This window comes from Tamandua tetradactyla, chromosome 14 (assembly GCF_023851605.1).
Source record: "Tamandua tetradactyla isolate mTamTet1 chromosome 14, mTamTet1.pri, whole genome shotgun sequence".
NCBI classification, from domain to species: domain Eukaryota; kingdom Metazoa; phylum Chordata; class Mammalia; order Pilosa; family Myrmecophagidae; genus Tamandua; species Tamandua tetradactyla.
The window spans coordinates 39,189,812-39,212,694 of NC_135340.1; the positions used below are offsets into that span (position 1 = coordinate 39,189,812).

Sequence of the window (22,883 nt, forward strand, 5' to 3'; positions counted from 1 at the left end):
TCCTGGAAAGATGAGCTAGAGAAAGTGATACAAAGGAAGTGGCATTTCAGTTGGAACTTGATAGATGCTAGATCTGAAGGCATAGAAATGAAGAAAGCAGCCCATAAAAAGTCATGAAAAATAAAACCAAGCCCAATTCTGTAATATTGGCAGAAAATAAATTTAGAGCATTCAGAATTAAGAGACAGATCAGAGAGGCAGAGTAACTAAAAATGAATAGGAATATGAGCGGCCACATGTATCTGAGATGTTCCAATGAGATCATTCAGATTAGTCTACTGGGATCCTGAACAGTGAGTTGGATATGTGGAGAGAGCTGTTCTAACTCCCCCTCTTTATTTTCAGCACCAGCCACTTTTACTCTGTAAAGATGATCAAGAACCAGTAACTTTCTTAAACATTAACCAGTTCTTTCATAAACATTTATGAAAGCACAGTGCTGGGAGTTAGAGGCGGCAGTACCCCCACAAGCCCTCTCAAGGACTAGAAGGTAACCGAAGCTTTCTACCCAGTGCCATTCTCAAGGATGATTGTGAGACCCGGCAAGTTGTTATTTAGCAGGTGGCTACTTACATTTTCATGGAATTTCTCCTCTAGGGGGTTATCACTGGCATCATCCAACCCTCCTTACTTTCTCCCTAAGCTATTACTGTAAGCCTATTTTATGAAAGCTGGCCTAGTCCTAAAAGGCAGCTGAAGTATTACTGAAATACAGATGCTGAGTTCTATCCCAAACTCCCTAATACAGAATACTCAGAGAAGAGCATGGGAAAGTATATTCATTCCAAGGACATTTGCCTTTTAATTCACAAAATCCATATTTCACATCTTGAGCATCAGTTTTCTCATCTGTAAAATGGAATTAATATTTATGGCATAGTGTTGTCATATGGATTAAATGAGATAATAAGCACATACTCAATAAACTGAAGATGTTTCACTATTATTAATCTTAACACAAAAGAATTATAACAGTGACATTTTAGACATCATGACTGCTGGGAATAAGACTGATAGTTTGGAGATTCAGACTTTCCCAGAGGTTCTTAACTCACTCTAGCTTCTTCTGGCTTCTGGCTTCTTCTATTCCAAGTTTCCTCTCTTTCTAAGGCCTCCAGTCATATGGATTGAGACCCACCATCATTCAATTTGGTCTCATCTAAAAATAATTACCAAAGAGTCTACTCACAAATGAATCCGGACCTTAACTAACAATAACACCTTCAAAGTACTTATTTGCAAATGGGTTCACTCTCATAAGAATGCAGATTAAGACTTGAACATGTCTTACCTAGGGGACATGATTCAATTCCCAACAGATAACTACCATTCCATGGTACTTACTTATCAGTATGATATTAGAAGCACAGAGCTGACCCAGGAGAATAAATCTTTAACAAAAAGGTAAAGGAAGGAATGGAAAGGATATATGAATGGAAACGAAAGGATAGATGAAATAAAAAAGAGAGTACCCTTTGCAAGCCATTGAATAAGTAAAGGGAATAAGAACTCTAGTGTCATAGCTCTTTAACTGACAAAGAAGAAAGTTCAAAATTCACAGATGGACTCAAAACATGAATAAAATTTAATGTTAAAGATTTAGAAAAATAACAAACATCTGTTCCAGCTAAACTGGTGCTGTTGTAGTCTTTACAACACCACAAAAGTAAGCTTTAAAAAAATGAAGTTTTTAAAAAAAGAACCAAAATAAAAATCTGCTATAAGAATAGCATGAGATGATGCAATCCTCACAGGAGAAACTGGATCCCATGAGCCAATTAATGGGTTTCTAAGGAAAGGAAACATTTGGGATACAACTGGCAATCTTTCCTCATAGTGTTCCAATTTAGAACCCCTAGGAAACTATATGACTTAGGATGAATAAGACAAAAATTTCAGTACAAGATAGATAAGTCTTTGTCATGTAGCAAATATGCTACTTTTTCTCCAGACCAATACCATGGATTCAGCAATGTAAGCCCTCTCTTGGCTGGTGGCTACCAAGGATGCCATGCCCTCTATCTTTCTGCCTTTATTGCAATGAAAACAGAAGATTACAAATTTGGCCTGCTGGTTCTATGAGGAGATGGGTTCAAAAGGGATAAAAGTATAGAACAGTTCTTAGGCATGCCTTTTAGCTCTGCATTCTGTTGAATGGCTGTAAAAACAGTAGCTTTTTTTATGTAAAAGTCAAGTTACATAAATGAATATAAAAGGAAATCAAACGTTACACAGAGGGGGCTAGGGAAATTTGGGGAAGTGAGAGAAATGAGCATATGGAAAAAGCTTCACCACTATGTAAAGACTTTTTATTAAACAGAAGTTATACTCAGTCAGAACCAGTGTTTTTCAGGAACAGAGACATTGGCAAAGTGACATCTGGTAAGGACTGAGAAAGAGACACAGGGCAGCAGGACTGTAAAAAACTTCAGCTCTCCCCATTTTTACCTATGTTTGGCTCTGCCACAGAGCAGATGATCCAGCACTGAGAGAAAGGATGTCTGGGAGATAAATTCACCAAACTTGCCAGATTGGCGAGGTCATTCTGACTTGGTTCACAAAACCATTGGAGCCATCACATAAATTTATCACCAGATATATCTTCTGCCTTTTTTCACTCTTTCCTCATGGTTTATTTGGCTCCTGGGGTACACTGAATTCCTAGAGAAAATACCTAAAGCTCTGTCATACCAGAGATGATCTACTCATAGACTGAAGAGGATCCTTGCAGTGAGATTTGATGTAAAAATTTCTGAATCTCTTCTATACCATTGTGTCTCTAATTGGAGGAATCAAGATTATCCTCAAAAGTATGGCATTGTGTGATCTTCAAAGTCACACACTTTAGAATGAAAAACATTAAAAAAATTCTTATTTAGCATATTTCAAATGTAGAAGTCTCTTGAACTATATTCTGGACTTACATATTCCTGAATAAATGTTGTCACTCAATCATGTCACCTTAGGTCATTAAGGCCCAAATGATGACTGCTCCTCACTACCTGAGGACATCCAGAAAATAAATTGGGACCCAGCTAAGTACAGAATTTTAGGAGATTTAGTTGGCCTTGTCATTCACCTCTCACAGTGGAAGTCAGTGTCCCAGACTAAGTCTAATTCAGAGAATAACGCTTTCATGAAAAATTATACATGTTCAAAAATTACAATGATTTCCTAGTTCTCCCTCTACTTCCCCAGACAACTTCAGCCTTCTCAACCTATAATGGGATGGGAGCAACACAGGAGCAAGGAAAGTCAGAGAAGGATCTTTAGCTGGAGGGGAGTTTATGGATATCACCTTTGCCTTTAGCCCTCAGAGGTCACTGGTGGGAGTTCCTGACATCTGTGATCCTCTGCATTCATTCATAAACCAGAAGAATAGGAGACTTTCTAGAAACACTGATACCATAGGTAAAAATCTCAAAAATCCCCAAATAATATAAAGTCCATTGCTCATTTTTCTACCTATAGAGAGAGTTACAATTTAGCTCAAGGTTTAAAAAAGATATTTTAATTGTACTAGAAAAAGATGGAAACAAACTAAAAGACACTATGCAGATGTATGGGCATTCAAAATTCTCCTGCATTAACAAGATCTATGAATACTGAAGGAAAGAAGGTACAATTTGATGTTTTTTGCCTGGGTTATGAGACTGCATTAAGATCAACAATACTATTAAAAATGTGTTGGCAATGGTGGTAGTGATGGCAGCACAACACTGTGAGCATAATTAACAGCACTGACATATATATCTGATGTTGGCTGAAAGGGGGAGTGTTGGGTTGTATACATGGTAGTAGAATAAAAATTTTTCTAAAATTCCTGGAACTGCATAACACAAACAGTAAACCCTCAGTTAGAAAACCATCGACTATATTTAATCATACAAAAATTTAATAATACTGGAACGCCAACATTGATCCAGAATAAAAGTGAAATGACTGAATATTTCATTGTGGTATTCACTACCTTTCTCCCTCTTCTCCTCCTCTGATTCAAGGAATTTGTGTTTCTGATTCCAAAGAATCAAGAAATTGAAATTAGGTGCGTTTTCATATCTTACTCTACAGGCAGAAGTGGATGACATTCATAATTGCTTATGCAACTTTGTAAGTACTGTCATTATGCTTCTCCAACCTGTTTACTGCATAGAATCTGTCTTCTATTTGAGAAAATCCCTAAAGAGGAATAAGGAAAAACCCAAGGATTCAGAGGGTATAATTATGTCAAATACTCTCAAAGTTTGACAATCTTTAAAAATGTTGTTAGATTATTACTTATTTATTGGAATAACAGAATCCAGAGTCTTAAATATGAGAATTTAAGACTCTAGAAAAGAAGCACCCAAGAGAATTACAGAATAAGGCTATCTGTGTCTTTGTCATCTTTCCTTTTCCACCTTTAGGAAAACATGAACACGTCCAGAGTCAGCACAGTGACTGAGTTCATACTTCTGAGTTTTCCTTGTTCCAGTGAGGTTCAGCTCCTTCTCTTCATGCTGTTCTCTCTGACCTACATCCTAATACTGATGGAGAATGGAGCCATCATCTGTGCAGTGAAGCTGGACCACAGGCTTCACACACCCATGTACATTCTGCTGGCCAATTTCTCATTCCTGGAGATTTGTTACATCAACACCACTGTTCCCACTATGTTAGAGAACTTCCTGTCTGAGACAAAAACCATCTCCTCTATGGCCTGCTTCCTCCAGTTCTACTTCTTCTTCTCCATGGGCATCAATGAGGTTTTCTTATTGCCCCTCATGGCATTTGATTGGTACCTGGTCATCTGCCAGCCTCTCCGCTATCCTACCATCATGACCAGTCATCTTTGCCTGAACTTTGTAGCCCTCTGCTGGGTAATAGCCTTCCTCTGCTATCCAATCCCTATCTATTTCATAACCCAACTCCCCTTCTGTGGTCCCAATATCATTGACCACTTTGTTTCTGACCCAAGTCCTCTTTTGGTCCTGTCCTGTGTCCTGTCCCCAGGAATTGAGCTTTCCTGTTCTATTTTGAGCTCTCTTATTATCTTCATCACCTTCTTCTTCATCCTTGGATCCTACACGCTGGTTCTCAGAGCAGTGTTACGGGTCCCATCAGCAGCTGGCAGATGTAAGGCCTTCTCTACCTGTGGTTCCCACCTGGCTGTGGTGTCTCTGTTCTATGGAACAATCATGGTGATGTACAGCTGTCTGGCTTCTTGGAATACAGCTGGGATACAGATGATTGTAACCCTGTTCTAGTCATTGGTGACTCCACTACTAAACCCTCTGATCTACTGTCTCTGGAACAAGGACATGAAGGCTGCTTTGAGAAAAATTCACATATGCACAAAGATTAGTCAGAGTTAATGAGAGTTCATGAGTGGACTAAATGTAATGCCCCATCTTAAGGTCCCTAACTGAACCATATCTGCAAAGTCCCTTTAACATTCATAGGTTCCAGGGATTAGGATGTAGTCAGCTTGGGGAACATAGGGGTGGGTCATTATTCAGCTTACCACTCATGGCAACAAAACCATGTACCTCACTGACATGTGAAGATAAATGCCATTTTTTTCTAATACTTTGCATTCTTTTGAAGATATGAGGACACTTGCAGAATAGTTAGATGAATAGTATTCAGAAGACTTAAGGAGAAGACATGGACATTTTGACATTTCCTTTACCATATATTAAAAGCTAATGATAGGGTGGGCCACAGTGGCTCAGTCGGCAGAGTTCTTGCCTGCTATGCCCGAGACCTGGGTTCGATTCCCAGTGCCTTCCCATACAATAGAAAAAAAAGCTAATGATAATTCCCATTCCTTCTGTTTGTAGAATGTTTAGTGAGTTATGGGATGTGTAAACTTCAGTTGATGAGAGCAGTACAATAGTGGCATGATTATAGAGGTGTGTCTATAACAAAATTATTCAGTAGAAGTATTCCATAACATATCAAAATAAAGCAAAAGCCCAAAACAACTTGATGGTTATTTACTTGCTTCTATTTTCTGTAGACCTAGTGGTTCTCTAAAACCACTGCTTCTAGAGCACAGCAGTTATGAGCATCGATTCTTTCCTGCCCTCTCTCCAGGGTGTCATGACTAACTTTTTAAACTTCTCATTGATTCTACCAAAAAGTGGCCAGCCAGGGAGAGACTAATATGCACTGTTGTTCACACAAAAGCTGGCAAGAAAATAGAATCAAATAAACCTCTGTCCTCAGGGGAATTAAGATTTACTTTGTCAGAACTAAGTCTCATCTTTATTTGGTTCTCACAACAATAGTTTGGTTCTAATGTTTTTCCTACTGTAAGAAGGCTGAAATAACCAGATTTAGGGATGGAAAAAGCACATCAATAAGATGTGCTGCAGCCTTGGAAACATTCAGCTTTTATTTTGTATTGAACTTAATTACTGGGGAGGGAGAGGATGATTAGGATTGTCCTAAGCTCTGTAAGAAAAAGGACATGACTGTTTGCTCTGAAAGGGATCTGGCATGTTGTTTCATTCCTGTCTACAAATGTACAAAAGAATTCAGACAGGTATGTTGAGTAAATCCAGGGTCTCTGGCAAAATTAGAGGCATGCTTGTAATGTAATCTCCTTCAGATATTTATCTGTGATGGTAGTGACCAATGTTGGCAAAAAGTGAAACTTTTAAACATTATTGGTAAGAGATTTAAATGTCTTATAAAGAAATCACAGGAAAAATAACTAAATTAGTTCATTGGTGTCTGGGGTTTTTGTATTTTATTCATTCATTCAATAAACTTTTATTAAACACTGTGAGGTCCCCTGGGATTACAACAGTATACAACCAAAATCCTTGCCTTCATTCTTCATTGCATTTTTATGAGACAGACAGACAATAAGGTAGACACATAAAGTCTATAATTCCAGTAACCATAATTAGTGTAGAAAGAATAAAGGTTACATCTGCAATGCTTAGGGGATATTATATATATATATATAATTTATTTTTATATTCTGTATGGCAGGATAACATTTCACTATATTTCCATTTGAGAATCCTGTTATTGCAGCACTATTTGTTGATTTTTGTTTTGTGTTGTTTGTTTGGTTTGTTTGTTTTCTTTGCTTGTTTGCTTGTTTGGGAAGTGCATGGACCAGAAATCAAACCCAGGTCCCCACATAGTAGGCAAGAACTCTACCCTGAACTACCCTTGCACCCCTCCACCCCCTGCTTACAGGGTATTTGACAATTTTGCTTCCATAAGTGAACTTTCATCGTGTTCAGAACAAAGCCTTCCCTATACATCTTAACATAAAATGTATAAAATGTGTTAGTTTGCTAACTATCCTTCTGTCCTATACTGACAATTTCTTTAACATCCAGAAAGACTAGATTATAAAAACTTAAGACTCATATGTTACTACATACACAGTAAAATAAGGCAAAATGTACAGAATATATAAGATGATGGTTTATCTTGCCCAATTATAGGCTTACTGGCATAGAGCCCCTGCCATGTCCTTCTCCCGCCTCCCTGAAAAGCACAAACAAATTGTGAACTGCACTGAAAGTGGATTGACTATTCCATTTCCAAAATGTATTTCATATGAATTTTAACAAAATATTATCTTCAAAATGTGCTATTTTACTACCTCTACTTTTAACATACTTTGTCACCTTCTAAACATCTAAGAAGACTGCATGTTTCAAATAAGGACTTATATATGTCCACTATATACACAGTAGAACTGAATAAACTACACACATGTAACGATGGCTGTATCTGAAACTTTACATATAATGTATATAATGAATGAACACATCCTAATTTGCATCTAGAGTTCTAGATGTGAAAGAGGTTGTCTGTATATAATAAAAGTATTCTTAGTAAACTGATGTATCCTGCAGTTTTTGTGTTAAAATTCCTAGGAATGATTATCTTCTGATATTGTAGGCATTGTAGCCCCCAGGTTTGGGGAGGAGGGATAAAAAGAAAGGGTGCTAGACCGGAATGTTCATGCTTAGATTTCACCTTCAGATTGACTGTTGTTACATGTCTGCAGTTTACTCAGGACTGCTCTGCATATGGTGGACAAGCTAAGTCCTTATTTGAAACATCTCATTTGTCTAGACGTTTAGGAGTAGCTGATGCATGTTAAAAGTAGAAGAAGTAAAATATTTCTTTGGAAATATCATTTTGCTCAAATTCATAGGACATAGTTTCTTTTGAAAATGGGACTGTTAAACTATCTCTGAGCAACACACTACTGTTTATATACTCATTCAGTGGTTTTGAGGAGGTGAGAGATAAGCAATTGCAGAAGGTAACTTGCTAGTGTGTTCAGACAAAACTATGATAGGTTCATAGAGGTGAGAAGGGTAAGGGTTCTAGACCAAAAGATTCCTGTTTAGAAGACACTTTCAGTTCACATCCTTTGTTAATATGTGTATGGTTTATTCACTGCTACTATGTGTATTGTGGACAAATTTAATCTTTATTTGAAACGTCTGGTCTTTCTAGATGCTTAGATGTATACAACATACATTAAAAGTAGAGAGGGGGACTTCCTGGAAGATGGCGGCTTAGTAAGACGCGCAGATCTTAGTTTCTTCTCCAGGACACCTACTAGGGGAGTAGAAACGATACAGAAAGCGCCCAAAGCCACAACAGAGATAAAAAAGACAGCGTACCCCATCCTGGAACGGCTGGCTGGCTGAGAGAAGCAGCTCGGGTGAGATCGCCGAGGCATGCGGGCCTTACCGGGCGGGGTGGCAAGTGGCCGGAGTTACTCCCTTCCCCCTTCCCGGGCTGGCTGGGAGAATTGGAGAGGCGGTCCCCTGAAACCAAGGCGACTGGCGCCCACACCACGCGCAGCCCCCGGACCAACTGAGAGAATTGGATCGGAAACCCCCAGGCCGCGGAGAACGGTGACGGGTGGGGGAGGCCCCTTCCAAACCCGTGACTCCCGGGGAACGTGCACTCTCTCGGGCGGGCCGCTGCCGCTGGCGCCCTCCCGCCACGCTTGTTGCCCAGGGCCGACTAGGAAATTCGGACGGGCTCTTTCCCGGGCTGCGGCGACCAGCAACCCTCCCTGCGTTCGGACCGAGGGCCGGCTCAAGCCGCTTCGGCTAGCGAACCCCCAGGACGGCGAGAGTTTTCCAAAGTTTAAGGTCCCACAGCACCTTTTACTGGTGGGACCCGCAGACAAACGTGTGCCACGAGCGCCACCTACTGGGCAGGATAAGAAAAACAGAACCCAGAGATTTCACAGAAAAATATTACAACCTTGCTGGGTCCAACACCAAGAGAAATCTGAATAAATGCCCAGACGCCAGCAGCAGAAGATAACTGTCCACGCTCAAAAGATTGAGAATATGGCTCAGTCAAAGGAACAAGCCAATAGCTCAAATGAGACACAAGAGCTGAGACAACTAATCCTGAATATACGAACAGAAATGGAAAACCTCTTCAAAAATGAAATCGATAAATTGAGGGAGGACATGAAGAGGACATGGGCTGAACATAAAGAAGAAATAGAAAAACTGAAAAAACAAATCGCAGAACTTATGGAAGTGAAGGATAAAGTAGCAAACATAGAAAAAATAATGGATAGTTACAATGATAGATTTAAAGAGACAGAAGATAGAATTAGTGATTTGGAGGATGGAACATCTGAATTCCAAAAAGAAACAGAAACTATAGGGAAAAGAATGGAGAAATTTGAACAGGGTATCAGGGAACTCAAGGACAATATGAACCGCACAAATATACGTGTTGTGGGTGTCCCAGAAGGAGAAGAGAAGGGAAAAGGAGGAGAAAAACTAATGGAAGAAATTATCACTGAAAATTTCCCAACTCTTATGAAAGACCTAAAATTACAGATCCAAGAAGTGCAGCGCACCCCAAAGAGATTAGACCCAAATAGGCGTTCTCCAAGACACTTACTAGTTAGAATGTCAGAGGTCAAAGAGAAAGAGAAGATCTTGAAAGCAGCAAGAGAAAAACAATCCATTACATACAAGGGAAACCCAATAAGACTTTGTGTAGATTTCTCAGCAGAAACCATGGAAGCTAGAAGACAGTGGGATGATATATTTAAAATACTAAAAGAGAAAAACTGCCAACCAAGACTCCTATATCCAGCAAAATTATCCTTCAAAAATGAGGGAGAAATTAAAACATTCTCAGACAAAAAGTCACTGAAAGAATTTGTGACCAAGAGACCAGCTCTGCAAGAAATACTAAAGGGAGCACTAGAGTCAGATACAAAAAGACAGAAGAGAGAGATATGGAAAAGAGTGTAGAAAGAAGGAAAATCAGATATGATATATATAATACAAAAGGCAAAATGTTGGAGGAAAATATTATCCAAACAGTAATAACACTAAATGTCAATGGACTGAATTCCCCAATCAAAAGACATAGATTGGCAAAATGGATTAAAAAACAGGATCCTTCGATATGCTGTCTACAGGAAACACATCTTAGACCCAAAGATAAACATAGGTTGAAAGTGAAAGGTTGGGAAAAGATATTTCATGCAAATAACAACCAGAAAAGAGCAGGAGTGGCTATACTAATATCCAACAAATTAGACTTCAAATGTAAAACAGTTAAAAGAGACAAAGAAGGACACTATATACTAATAAAAGGAACAATTAAACAAGAAGACATAACAATCATAAATATTTACGCACCGAATCAGAATGCCCCAAAATACGTGAGGAATATACTGCAAACACTGAAAAGGGAAATAGACTCATATACCATAATAGTTGGAGACTTCAACTCACCACTCTCATCAAGGGACAGAACATCTAGACAGAGGATCAACAAAGAAATAGAGAATCTGAATATTACTATAAATGAACTAGACTTAATAGACATTTATAGGACATTACATCCCACAACAGCAGGATACACCTTTTTCTCAAGTGCTCATGGATCATTCTCAAAGATAGACCATATGCTGGGTCACAAAGCAAGTCTTAACAAATTTAAAAAGATTGAAATCTTACACAACACTTTCTCGGACCATAAAGGAATGATGTTGGAAATCAATAATAGGCAGAGTGCCAGAAAATTCACAAATACGTGGAGGCTCAACAACACACTCCTAAACAACGACTGGGTCAAAGAAGAAATTGCAAGAGAAATTAGCAAATACCTCGAGGCGAATGAAAATGAAAACACAACATATCAAAACTTATGGGACGCAGCAAAGGCAGTGCTAAGAGGGAAATTTATTGCTCTAAATGCCTATATCAGAAAAGAAGAAAAGGCAAAAATTCAGGAATTAACTATCCATTTAGAAGAACTGGAGAAAGAACAGCAAGCTAACCCCAAAGCAAGCAAAAGGAAAGAAATAACAAAGATTAGAGCACAAATAAATGAAATTGAAAACATGAAAACAATAGAGAAAATCAATAAGGCCAGAAGTTGGTTCTATGAGAAAATCAATAAGATTGATGGGCCCTTAGCAAGATTGACAAAAAGAAGAAGAGAGAGGATGCAAATAAATAAGATCAGAAATGGAAGAGGAGACATAACTACTGACCTCACAGAAATAAAGGAGGTAATAACAGGATACTATGAACAACTTTACGCTAATAAATACAACAATTTAGAGGAAATGGACGGGTTCCTGGAAAGACATGAACAACCAACTTTGACTCAAGAAGACATAGATGACCTCAACAAACCAATCACAAGTAAAGAAATTGAATTAGTCATTCAAAAGCTTCCTAAAAAGAAAAGTCCAGGACCAGATGGCTTCACATGTGAATTCTACCAAACGTTCCAGAAAGAATTAGTACCAATTCTCTTCAAACTCTTCAAAAAAATCGAAGTGGAGGGAAAACTACCTAATTCATTCTATGAAGCCAACATCACCCTCATACCAAAACCAGGCAAAGATATTACAAAAAAAGAAAACTACAGACCAATCTCTCTAATGAATACAGATGCAAAAATCCTCAATAAAATTCTAGCAAATCGTATCCAACAACACATTAAAAGAATTATACATCATGACCAAGTAGGATTCATCCCAGGTATGCAAGGATGGTTCAACATAAGAAAATCAATTAATGTAATACACCATATCAACAAATCAAAGCAGAAAAATCACATGATCATCTCAATTGATGCAGAGAAGGCATTCGACAAGATTCAACATCCTTTCCTGTTGAAAACACTTCAAAAGATAGGAATACAAGGGAACTTCCTTAAAATGATAGAGGGAATATATGAAAAACCCACAGCTAATATCATCCTCAATGGGGAAAAATTGAAAACTTTCCCCCTAAGATCAGGAACAAGACAAGGATGTCCACTATCACCACTATTATTCAACATTGTGTTGGAGGTTCTAGCCAGAGCAATTAGACAAGAAAAAGAAATACAAGGCATCAAAATTGGAAAGGAAGAAGTAAAACTATCACTGTTTGCAGACGATGTGATACTATACGTCGAAAACCCGGAAAAATCCACAACAAAACTACTAGAGCTAATAAATGAGTACAGCAAAGTAGCAGGTTACAAGATCAACATTCAAAAATCTGTAGCATTTCTATACACTAGTAATGAACAAGCTGAGGGGGAAATCAAGAAACGAATCCCATTTACAATTGCAACTAAAAGAATAAAATACCTAGGAATAAATTTAACTAAAGAGACAAAAAACCTATATAAAGAAAACTACAAAAAACTGCTAAAAGAAATCACAGAAGACCTAAATAGATGGAAGGGCATACCGTGTTCATGGATTGGAAGACTAAATATAGTTAAGATGTCAATCCTACCTAAATTGATTTACAGATTCAATGCAATACCAATCAAAATCCCAACAACTTATTTTTCAGAAATAGAAAAACCAATAAGCAAATTTATCTGGAAGGGCAGGGTGCCCCGAATTGCTAAAAACATCTTGAGGAAAAAAAACGAAGCTGGAGGTCTCGCGCTGCCTGACTTTAAGGCATATTATGAAGCCACAGTGGTCAAAACAGCATGGTATTGGCATAAAGATAGATATATCGACCAATGGAATCGAATAGAGTGCTCAGATATAGACCCTCTCATCTATGGACATTTGATCTTTGATAAGGCAGTCAAGCCAACTCACCTGGGACAGAGCAGTCTCTTCAATAAATGGTGCCTAGAGAACTGGATATCCATATGCAAAAGAATGAAAGAAGACCCATCTCTCACACCCTATACAAAAGTTAACTCAAAATGGATCAAAGATCTAAACATTAGGTCTAAGACCATAAAACAGTTAGAGGAAAATGTTGGGAGATATCTTATGGATCTTACAACTGGAGGCGGTTTTATGGACCTTAAACCTAAAGCAAGAGCACTGAAGAAGGAAATAAATAAATGGGAACTCCTCAAAATTAAACACTTTTGTGCATCAAAGAACTTCATCAAGAAAGTAGAAAGACAGCCTTCACAATGGGAGACAATATTTGGAAATGATATATCAGATAAAGGTCTAGTATCCAGAATTTATAAAGAGATTGTTCAACTCAACAACAAAAAGACAGTCAACCCAATTACAAAATGGGAAAAAGACTTGAACAGACACCTCTCAGAAGAGGAAATACGGATGGCCAAGAGGCACATGAAGAGATGTTCAATGTCCCTGGCCATTAGAGAATTGCAAATCAAAACCACAATGAGATATCATCTCACACCCACCAGAATGGCCATTATCAACAAAACAGAAAATGACAAGTGCTGGAGAGGATGCGGAGAAAGAGGCACACTTATCCACTGTTGGTGGGAATGTCAAAGGGTGCAACCACTGTGGAAGGCAGTTTGGCGGTTCCTCAAAAAGCTGAATATAGAATTGCCATACGACCCAGCAATACCATTGCTAGGTATCTACTCAAAGGACTTAAGGGCAAAGACACAAACGGACATTTGCACACCATTGTTTATAGCAGCATTATTTACAATTGCAAAGAGATGGAAACAGCCAAAATCTCCATCAACAGAAGAGTGGCTAAACAAACTGTGGTATATACATACGATGGAATATTATGCAGCTTTAAGACAAGATAAACTTATGAACCATGTAATAACATGGATGGACCTAGAGAATATTATGCTGAGTGAATCCAGCCAAAAACTAAAGGACAAATACTGTATGGTCCCACTGATGTGAACGGACATTCGAGAATAAACTTGAAATATGTCATTGGTAACAGAGTTCAGCAGGAGTTAGAAACAGGGTAAGACAATGGGTAATTGAAGCTGAAGGGATACAGACTGTGCAACAGGACTAGATACAAAAACTCAAAAATGGACAGCACAATAATACCTAATTGTAAAGTAATCATGTTAAAACACTGAATGAAGCTGCATCTGAGCTATAGGTTTTTGTTTTGTTTTGTTTTGTTTTGTTTTGATTTTACTATTATTACTTTTATTTTTTTCTCTATATTAACATTCTATATCTTTTTTGGTTATGTTGCTAGTTCTTCTAAACCAATGCAAATGTACTAAGAAATGATGATCATGCATCTATGTGATGATGTTAAGAATTAATGATTGCATGTGTAGAATGGTATGATCTCTAAATGTTGGGTTAATTTCTTTTTTTCCATTAATTAAAAAAAAAAAGAGAAGGGATAATTGGAGATGAAGGGATACAGACTGTACAACGGGACTGGATATAAAAACTCAGAAATGGACAGCACAATACTACCCAATTGTAATGCAATTATGTTAAAACACTGAATGAAGCTGCATGTGAGGTATAGGTTTTTTGTTTTTGTTTTTTTTGTTTTTTTTTCTTTCTATTATTGTTTTAATTCTTATTCTGTTGTCTTTTTATTTCTTTTTCTAAATCGATGCAAATGTACTAAGAAATGATGAATATGCAACTATGTGATGTTATTAAGAATTACTGATTGTACATGTAGATTGGAATGATTTCTAATTGTTTTGTTAATTCTTTTTTTAATTAATCAAAAAAAATATTCTTAAAAATAAAAAAAAAAAAAGTAGAGAGGGTAAAATAATGCTTTCAATATTTTACTGATAATACATGGGAATGGACTTGCTAAACTAGAGGTCTTGGACAAATATGCTAAGGCAGGTGGGGGGCAAGGAAGGAATGTAGAGGGAAGGACTCTTTGCCTGTGAGCTGTTAGACAAATTCAGATTGTCTGACCACTGTTCTATGTAGGCATTCCAGTTATTGCTGTGTATTAAAGTATAAGTCTTAATGTTCAAAATATATTAAAAATAGAGATAGAAGAGTGGTCCCTATAGAAATGTCCTTGTGATGGTTTATAGGAAGGACGGTCTTCTGGGAATGACCTTTGCTAATCCACCTCTTGGCACTAGATGTATTTCTTTACTTATGGAAGTGGTGAAAAAAGAAGAGAAAGGACAAGGGAAGGGCGTTTGGCTAGTATCTCTTATTTAGAAAACCACTTTAGCTCATAGCCATATTTTTGTGTACACTTTTTGTAAAATACCTGTGTTTACTGTAGATGAGATTCTTTATTTCAAATTAGATATCTTGAGGTGATAATGTATTATAAAAAATAGAGCTAGAGAATTAACAAATTAATAAACATATTTTTGTTACTAGAACAGAAGCATCTTTGTCATGGAATACTTAAACCACCTCTGAGCAGCATGCATCAGGGCTTGTTCATTAGTGGCTGCAGGAGGTGGGGCAGGAGAAAGTGAGGGGGAGGGATGAATGCATATGTAGTCATATTTTCTTTTTCTGTGCTGAGTGGTGGGGGTCTCCTTTCATTCTTTTTCCATGTGAATATACCATTATTGCAGTATAATTTGTTGAAATTGTTGGGGGGGGAGGGAGGGCAATGCATGTCCTGGAATGAACCCAGGTGTCCCAAATGGCTGGTGAGAATTCTACCCCTGAACTCCCCAGGCACTCCTATCAGTTTCATTTTGATGTTACCATTATATGTACATATCTCTGGACTGTACCATAGGAAAATGTGGTTAAATAAATGAATGGAAACCTACATCACTTTTATTTTGATATAGATTTGACCATGAATTCTCTTCAGTGCATTAAAGTTTTGATTTTCTTGCTTCATGTCTAATTTTAAATTGAGCATTAAGGGAATGCAGTATGTGTAACTCTCCCAATATCTCTAGAAGCCAGGTTCCATTTTTTTCCTTTTATGAATTTTTGTTTCTAAGGCAGGAATACATTTTTCCCCCAACTGACTTGGTGTCATGTATTTTGATTATCACAATATTCATGGCTTTGCGATTTTGAATTGGTAAATATTCATGAGAAGAGCATGATACTGGGTGATGTCAACCACATAAAACTGTATGCTCAGCTGTGTGTATATACATAAAGGACCTAGAAGAATGTGTAAACTGCTTGTGATTCAGGATGACTTCTCTGTTCTTTGCTTCCTGTGCTTTGCAGTTTTCTCTATGGCACAATTAAACTTTAAAGTTTTAAGAAATAAATATTCTTAAAAAAAGAAGAAAAGAGAGTATGAATATAGGAAAAGTTGGGATAGGATAAGGAATAATTTAGAAAGGATTCCAAGAAGACTTTGTGAAGGTAATAATTCAAAGTGAGGGAAAGAACTGGCTGAAGATCTAGGGAAATTAAATTCCAAGTAAATGCAGGTATAATTTAGGGGTTTTCATAGAATAGGAAGAGATTAAATTTGTCACTCAGAAGGAGAAGAGTCTGGAGAGCACACAGGATCAGATCATGTGTAAGCTTCTAGGCTACTTTAGGGAATTCATTTTTTATCTGAACACCTGGAGGAGCCTGCTCAATAATCTGTTCTAAGGGGAAGCCTTAATGAGAATGCCATCACTTTCATTAACTTAGAACTACTTACTTATATGTTTATTCATATATACCTTTATTTATCTTACTATATCCACCCTGCCTTGTCCTGTAGAGGAGTTGATGTACCCCCAAAAAACTGCCAAATCCATAGAGGAAGGGATATATGGATTGAAAAAGAAAAAAAATCGGAATGAAGATTTGTGGACCTTGAGAACTTATAAAGTTATTAAATTCAAGTCCTAAAATTTGTTCTAAACTCCTTTTAAAACAAAATGAGGAATGGGGGAAACTTTATCTTTTATATGGCTTTCACTATCTGTAGGAAGAAAACGAATGCATTCCTCAGAGGGAGCTAAATTCTAATGGCTCATAGTTGTAAAATAATTTATTTCATGTGGATTCATGTTAGAGACACTAAGAGGTAAAATGAACAGTCATTTCAAAAAATAACTGTAATAAAAAAAAACACCAGTAATAGCTGGCTTAATAGAATTGCTTCTTGTTACACCCCCAATAAAAATCAAGGGTATATTTTAGAAGTGCAACTCAATAGAAGCAATTTTTCCCATATCTAAAAACTATCATCCAAATATCACCTGTCTGATGATCTGGTGTCCCTCTTCTATGGCTCCATCATGGTGATGTACGTCAGCCCAACATTAGGTAATCCAGCTGGTATCCAGAAAATTGTGACTTTATTTTACTCTGTGTTGACCCCACTTTTCAACCCATTGATCTACAGTCTCCAGAATAAGGAGTGAATGAGGCTCTGAAAAATCTATTTAAGACTTTGAGATTTGGTCAAAGACAACCTCTCAAGAACTAGAATTCATAGCACACGTATAAGTAAGATGTAGTTGTAGGAGCCAAAGGGTTAACAGAAAACCTGCAGAATTTATTGGGAGTGACTGGCTTCAAATTGGCCTTGAGGTCTGCTGCAAACAGCAAGCTCACAGCTGTGAGCCTTATCTGGGGACTAAGGGGAGGAACAGGTATGCAGCCAGACTCGCTTTGTTCCTACTTTCACACACGAAGTTTGGAATGTTCCCTTTTTGCTACCCAGATATCCAGGAGGCTAGATTGAAAATAATCAGCAAAAAAGCTATGAGAAATGATATAAAATAAAGAAGCTGGAGCTCTTTGAGGCTGCAGTCATCTTGTCTGTCTTCTGTGTGTATCTGTGTGACTCATTCTGCAGGAAGTGTCCACGTCTGTGTCTTTTATTTTGCAGGGGTTGCTGAAAGACTGCAACAAGTGGCACCCAAACAGGGACCATTCATCACTTCACAGGGACTGGCTGGCTCGGTTCCTCGTGCACATTCAGCCCTGCTCAAGGATCTGGCCCGGCTCCCTGGAACATTCAGTGAAGGTTACTTGAGGCCTTCACCACTGCAGAACCGAAAGGATAAAGCACCCCCTGGAACTGGGGAGGGACTTGGTGCCTCCGGAATTTGAGAGGGAGTTTCAGATTTATGTTTTATGTCACAGCATAGGAATATTCCTTTACTGAGGAACCGAAAGTGTACACGCCTCCTGGAATTTGGGAGAGCTTTTGGATTTATGTTTTATAATGGGCAACTCACCATCGATACAATGGGAATATTTATATTTACTCAAGGGATTGTTACACTCCACAGGAGTGGAGGTTTCTGATGCTTCACTTTCAAAACTTTTTAAGCATGTTTCTCAGAAATGTCATTGGTTTTGCTGCCAGCATAAAGTTCAGCTTAATCTTAGGGAATGGAAAAAAGTAGTTAAGATTTTGTGTGAACATCATCAGAGAGGGGACACTATGGAACTTAAGTTATGGACGTTGTGTAGTGCAATTACTCAGTCTCTTCAGTTACTGGAACCTGCGACTCCTTCTAAACTGGAGGGTTCCAATGCTCCTTCTTGTAGTGGTTATGACAATTGTGAGGAATTGCCTTTAGATTCTCATGGAGTCTCTGTATCTGTAGCATGTCAGGTTGACTCTTTTTCGCTTGAAGATTCTGATTCTGATAATGAGGATCCTATTCCTCTAATAGCTAATTGATTTTCTCAGGGTTTAAAACTAGCTGAGGTGGATGATTCCTTTCCTCATCCTCCTCCTCCTGTGACTTCTTGCTATTCTACACCGAATGCTTTTCCAGCCACAGTGCAGGCATCGGCGTCTTCCCCTGTTTTGAGACCGCAGACTTTTATTTTTGATGGTTCAGGGCCAGGACCTCCACATTATTCTGAAACGACCGCTGCCTTTTCAGATTCTCATTTTGTTTTCCCTATTATCTGCCAGCCTCTTGCTGGAGGGGGTCAACAAGTTAACTATACTCCTATTCAGTATTCTGTGTTATGGGAAATCAAAAAGCCATAACAGAATATGGGCCTCAATCTCCTTTTGTTCTTGGTTTGCTGGATGCCTTTTCTAATAATAATTTAATGATTCCTATGGATTGGGAATATTTGGATAAAGCAGTTTTGGGTTCTTCACAATATATACAATGGAAAAGTTGGTGGTTGGATGAGGTTAAAATGCAGGCTTCTTTAAATGCTGCTCAAAATCCTCCGGGTCCTACTCTTGATCAATTAACTGGACAAGGTCTTTTCACTACTATGCAGAATCAGGCTGGACTGGACAATCAGGTTATAGATCAAGTGAAAGCAATTGTTTTAAGGGCTTGGAAGAAAACTGGAAACACTGGAGAAGCTACCTTATCTTTTGTAAAAATTATACAAGGACCCAATGAGCCTTTTGCTAACTTTCTTGTTCGATTGTGCTTGGCTATAGATCGTACTATTGGCTCCACAGAAGCTGCTAATATTTTATCACAACACCTTGCTTATGAGAATGCCAATCTTTCTTGTAAAAAAATTTTAGGTCCCTCAAAGGCCCAAAATGCTGGCATTGATGAATATGTCAGGGTTTGCAGTGGCGTAGGTAGCCCTGAACATCATGCAGATGTTTTTGCTGCAAAATTGGCAGAATCTCTTTCCAAGCAACCGATTTGTTATAAATGCAATCAGTCAGGCCATTTCTGGAAAGATTGTAAAAACAGAAAGGCTACTGGGCAAGGGTTACGTCTGCGTCCTCCCCTAGGCCCTTGTCCTAAGTGTAGAAAAGGTTATCACTGGGCAAAAGACTGTATAAACAAAGGTGCCTTTTCTAAACCACCACGAATGGCTTTTCAACCATCTTCCCAGGACCAGGAAAACTACCCATGGGCCTCAAAACCTTGGGGTCTCCATCCAAATACAAGGTTACAATTTCCAGTCAGCGATGGGACACAACATCTCCTTATACACCCCAATCCATAAATCTTATTCCAGTTTCTCAGCTGTATGCTGCTACTAAGCACAGTGCTACAGCTGACCTTTCTGCTTCTCATACTGTTTATTTGAAACCTGACCAGGGTATTGTATGCATCCCTGCGGGGGTTTGTGGTCCTTTACCCTCCAATTCAGTAGGACTTTTATTTGACCAAAGTAGTTCTACCTTGCAGGGCTTTATTGTATTTCCTGGCATTATTGATCTGGATTTTACTGGAGAAATTCAAATCATGTGTCAGGCACAGTCTCCATTAACTGTACAAACAGGACAACAGATTGCACAATTTCTATTAATTCCATATTTTCCTTTCAAATCTCGAGATGTGGAATGAACAGGAGGCTTTGGTAGTACTGGGTCTCAGGTTTTCTGGGAAACAATGATAAAAGATGAACGACCTGCTTTTACCATTATGATACCAGGTATAGCCTTTGAAGGCCTGGTAGATACTGGAGCTGATGTTTCCATAATTGCTCAAAAACATTGGCCTCCTTCTTGGCCTTGTCATGCTGTATCTATCAAACTTACTGGTGTTGGTTCTCTTGGTAACATTTTTAAAAGTAATGACTGTTTATCCTGCCGAGGGCCAGATGGTAAATTAGCTGAGTTGTCCTTCTATATTGCTGATATCCCTATTAATATTTGGGGAAGAAATTTGCTGCAACAATTTGGAGCTTTCTTAACTATTCCACATTTATCTAATTCCATTAAAAACATGATGTTGAATATGAGTTTCAATCCCTTGGCCTCGGAAAACTAGCAGCCACTGTTTCATCTCCTCAAGCATTACCCCTTACTTGGTTTACTACAGAACCTAAATGGGTGGAACAGTGGCCATTGCCTTTACCAAAGCTTGAGGCTTTACATATTCTTGTTCAAGAACAATTAAAATTGCAGCATATTGAGCCTTCCACATCTCCTTGGAATTCTCCTGTGTTTGTTATCTGTAAAAAATCTGGAGCATGGAGATTTTTAACTAACTTGAGGGAGGTTAATAAATGTATCCAATCTATGGGACCTCTTCAACCTGGATTACCAATGCCTTCCATGATACCTGAACATTATAGCATCATGGTCATTGACTTGAAAGATGCTTTTTTTTAGTATTCCTTTACAACCCCAGGATAAAGAAAAATTTGCCTTTTCCATCCCATCTCTCAATAATGCTCAGCTAATGCAGAGATTCCAATGGAAGGTGCTCCCTCAAGGCATGACTAATAGTCCTACCCTTTGTCAGGAATATGTGCACAGAGCATTATCCTCTATAAGATGGCAGAATCCTGATATTCTTTTGTTACATTATATGGATGACATTTTATTGGCTACTCTCACTATGGAACTTAGAGATTCATCTTTTTTAAAGCTGAAAGATGTACTGTCTCAATATAACCTTATTATATCAGAGGAAAAATTACAAAAAGATCCACCTTTTTCTTATTTGGGATTTCAATTACAATCTGGAATTATCCCTCCCCCAAAAATTCAAATTTGAACTGATCAGTTAATTACTTTAAATGATTTTCAAAAGCTTCTTGGGGACATTAATTGGATTTGGCCTATTCTTGGAATTCCTACTCACAAACTGCAACATTTATTTGCCATCTTAGAAGGTGATAAAAACTTAGTAAGTCCTTGGAAATTAACTCCTGAAGCATTACAGGAATTACAATTCATTGAACAGTGCATTTCAGAAGCTCAATTACACCAACTTAATCCAGATATGCCCATCCAATTATATATATTTCATACACCTCATACCCCTTCTGCCTGTATAGGACAATATGATAGGATATTGGAATGGATTTTCTTATCTAATAAGTTCTCTAAACTTTTAACTACTTATTTAGATAAAATTGCCTTCTTAATCTACAAAGGCTGACGTTGACTCCGACGTTTGATTGGTAAAGATTTTGCACTAATCATTACTAAATTATCTCGTCTTCAAATTTCTCGAGCCATAGAGATGAATGAAAATTGGCAAATTGCTATTTCAAGTTTTTCTGGTCAATTTGATAGTCATTATCCTTCTTTGAAATTATTTTCATTTTTACAAGATCATCCTATTATTATTTCTAATATTATCAGTTCTTTGCCTGTTGCTGGTCACACAGTTTTTACAGACACCAATAAACAACATGTTGGATATTGGTCTGACACTAAATTTAAGGTATGCCCTTCCCTAGGAAAATCTGTCCAGCAGGCAGAATTGTGGGCTGTTTTCATGGCATTATCTGATTTCCTTGATTCTCCATTGAACATTATTTCAGATTCCTCCTATGTGGTGCTTAGTGTTACCTTATTACCACAAGTTTCACTTTCAATTATTCTTTCAACTCCTTTATTGAAATTATTTGCAGTGGTGCAGTCTATATTGCTTTCCCGTGCATATCCTGTTTTCATTACTCATGTCCACTCTCACAGTGGATTGCCAGGCCCTGTACATGAGGGCAATGCAGCTATTGATTCTCTTCTTATTGGTTCAGTTCAAGCTGCACAACAAGAACATACTTTACAGCACACCAATGCTCTAGGCTTATGATGACACTTTAAGCTTACAAAACGCCAGGCTCGATCTATTGTCCATGCTTGTGGTGTTTGTGCCCAGCATAATCTTCCTACTCTTTCTCCCAGGGTTAATCCCCGGGGCTTGCAAACTAATTAAATCTGGCAAATGGATGTCATATATTATCCCCCATTTGGGAAATTCGAAGTTATTCATCACACTATTGATAGTTTAGTCATTTTCACTGGGCCTCTGCACTAACAAATGAGAAAAGTGACTGTGATTTCTCATCTCTTAAACTGTTT

General features: G+C 38.0%; 1 protein-coding gene across 1 annotated transcript; it reads left to right on the forward strand.

Moving 5' to 3' along the window:
• The first annotated feature begins 4,412 nt into the window (after positions 1 to 4,412).
• Positions 4,413 to 5,246, forward strand: LOC143654975 (olfactory receptor 11G2-like). Its single transcript, XM_077126567.1, has one exon. The coding sequence runs from the start codon at positions 4,413 to 4,415 to the stop codon at positions 5,244 to 5,246; it is 834 nt and encodes a 277-aa protein (XP_076982682.1).
• Positions 5,247 to 22,883: the final 17,637 nt, after the last annotated feature.

Bases quoted from the DNA above. Each gene is read 5' to 3' on its own strand.
- LOC143654975 (XM_077126567.1), top strand. From the start codon at position 4,413: ATGAACACGTCCAGAGTCAGCACAGTGACTGAGTTCATACTTCTGAGT.